Below are 2,500 nucleotides of genomic sequence, written 5' to 3'. Positions count from 1 at the left end.
CTTTCTCTCGATTTGCAGTCCCTCGTCTCTAAACCGTCTTTAGCTGTGCAGCGTGTTTTCGGCTTCTGGAAAATAGGAGTAACACATGATCACTTGTCTGTATCAGCTTGTACTTTTAGCGGGGGGGGGGCTGTGAGATCCAGGCTGTACCTGAGGCGTGGAGGGGAACATCATTATTCAGAGCAGCACTTTGATGTTGAGGCTGGGTGGATCTCAGAGAGCGGGCGAGAAGACGTTCTAATTAAAACAGTAACAATGCAGCCGAGTCGCCCTGCAGAGACGAGGACTTTGAAGAGTCACTGAACGCCCCATTTAGAGCCGCCGCCCGCAGATAACCACAAATCACCAAGACGACTCTGAAGGCCTCTGTCGCAAAATGTGTATTTTCTGTTAACTTTCATGAAGCCTTTCTTTCAGTGTGTGTGTGTGTGTGTGTGTGCAGAGTTCTCGTGTCCTACTTTCCTGGTTCAACGGTGGCGTTGTGGGTCTGACAGCAGTGACAGATTGAGACGGGCTGCTGGTGCCTCGGGGGGGGGGGGGGAGTGTGTGACAGGTAGACTGAGAGCAGAGGAGCGCCCCCCCCCCCCCACGCGACACCCGAAATAAATGTCTCACAGTATGTCAACGTCAAACGGTCGGAGACGACCATCAGTGACCTCTCTCACCTGCAGATCGTTTGCTTTGGTCTGATTCAGAAGATAAACAGATCCATTGCTTCACGCTGCGCTGTAAAACCAAAACAAACGCCAACTCAATGGAATTTATTGGCGGGCTACACTGTGTCGCGCAGCTATGATGTCATTGCACCGCTATCTCAATCCGGCTCTAACTCCGCCTACTAAGTCAGGGACACCAAGCGAGATCAGAGTTAACGGTACCAACGTGAACTGGACCAAAGCGGGCCGCTTGGCGTGAACGCGGCTTCCTGTCCGTATTAAAAGAGATTAAAGTCTAAAGTCTGTTCCTCGAGTAAAAAAGAGAAACCTCAGAGCATCAAACAGCTTCCTCCCTTCGCCCGCTGTGCATGCGTACGTCTCCCCCCCGTCTCTGCTTTGGCGCGCTTCAAAGAGAGAAAGTTGAATTTTAACAGAGCGGCGCCCGACTACAGCTCAATTATTCATCAACACAAAAAGCCCGTTACTCATCCCCCTCTTCTTCTCTGACGCTGTTTCACTAAACCAGACACCCCCCCCCAAAAAAAAAACCTTGACACCGGACCCCCGTCCTGAACCGAGCCCTCCAGGAAACAAGGCGTGCGTTGCCACGAAGAAGAGAAGACGACAAAAACAGCAGAGGAGTTTTACAAAGTCTGTTTTTAAGCTTTATTTTGAAAATCATAATTTCAGTATTTTGGAAGATAAATATTCTTCTTGATATTTGTGATATTTGTATTCAGCCCTCCTGAGTGAACTGATCAGGTGACATTTTAATTCTAAATTCTGATTGGATCTGAATCTCTCTTGTGACGGTGTGTGTAGACGTTTCTCCAGCACAAACTCTAACTTCCTGTCCCGTGTTTCTGCAGAGTTAAGGACTCGTCTGAGGCACTGACTCACTTTCTGTTTTGAACAGGTCTCAGCGGGCGTCATCTCCTACAGATGACCATGAGTCAACGAGCTGAGTCGTCATCAGCTGAGTGTGTTTGAAAATCACTGACTTGTATTTTTCCTCTTGCTAACAGCTGAGCGCGATTAGACATCGACAGAGAGGCCATAAAAAACATTTCACATTTTTCCTTCTGTGAAAAGTTTCAGCTTTAAAATCCCCCCAGGAGTCAAACCGTCTGCAGTTAGAAAACACAACGAGTCTGACCCCGATCCTTCAGGTCACGGGGTTGATACGACACAGGCATGATTTGAAACATCGTCATCACTCTGTGAAGAGGAGGAGTCTGTTGGTAAAGGAATGATGTCAGGCTGAAACCTTCAGTGCTCAGAAGGGAATTCATTTGTGATCTTTGTCCCTAAAGGGCCTCCGTACCTTCTCCAGCAGAGAGGAGAAAAGTCTCAGCACCATGTGACTGCAGCTGCACGTCTGATTGGTGACAGACAACACAGACTGAAGCTGCAGCTCTGTGGACCTGGAGACGGTCTGTAGGACTCTGTGTGACCTCAGAAACCTGAAGAACTCTGGGAGGAGATTCACACCTGATGATGAAACAAAACCCGTCCAGACATCCAAAGTGGAGCTGAGGACGTCTTCATGTTTACTGGAGACACTTAAAAATCCCTCTCTCTCTGTCTCTCTCTCTCTGTCTCTCTCTCTCTGTCTCTCTGTCTCTCTGTCTCTCTGTCTCTCTCTCTCTGTCTCTCTCTCTCTCTCTCTCTCTCTCTCTCTCTCTCTCTCTCTGTCTCTCTCTCTCTGTCTCGCTCTCTCTGTCTCTCTCTCTCTCTCTCTCTCTCTGTCTCGCTCTCTCTCTCTCTCTCTCTGTCTCTCTCTCTGTCTCTCTCTGTCTCTCTCTCTGTCTCTGTCTCTCTCTCTCTCTCTCTGTCTCTCTCTC

At 48.8% G+C, this 2,500-nt stretch overlaps 1 protein-coding gene across 1 annotated transcript in view; it reads right to left on the bottom strand.

Annotated features, from left to right (window-relative positions):
- Positions 1-39: 39 nt before the first annotated feature.
- LOC132976057 (putative uncharacterized protein DDB_G0271982) overlaps positions 40-2,500 on the bottom strand; it is a 3,491-nt gene continuing 1,030 nt past the window's right edge. The window contains exons 2-3 of the mRNA XM_061040993.1: positions 459-558; positions 40-65 (exon numbers count right to left, since the gene is read on the bottom strand). Coding sequence (XP_060896976.1) covers positions 40-65; positions 459-558 — 126 coding nt within the window. The remainder of the gene's footprint in view (positions 66-458; positions 559-2,500) is intronic.

The sequence above is a fragment of the Labrus mixtus genome, chromosome 6, assembly GCF_963584025.1.
Source record: "Labrus mixtus chromosome 6, fLabMix1.1, whole genome shotgun sequence".
Classification (NCBI taxonomy): Eukaryota; Metazoa; Chordata; class Actinopteri; order Labriformes; family Labridae; genus Labrus; species Labrus mixtus.
Note: the sequence above shows the minus strand (reverse complement) of the source record. Positions and strands in the feature narration are given on the sequence as shown.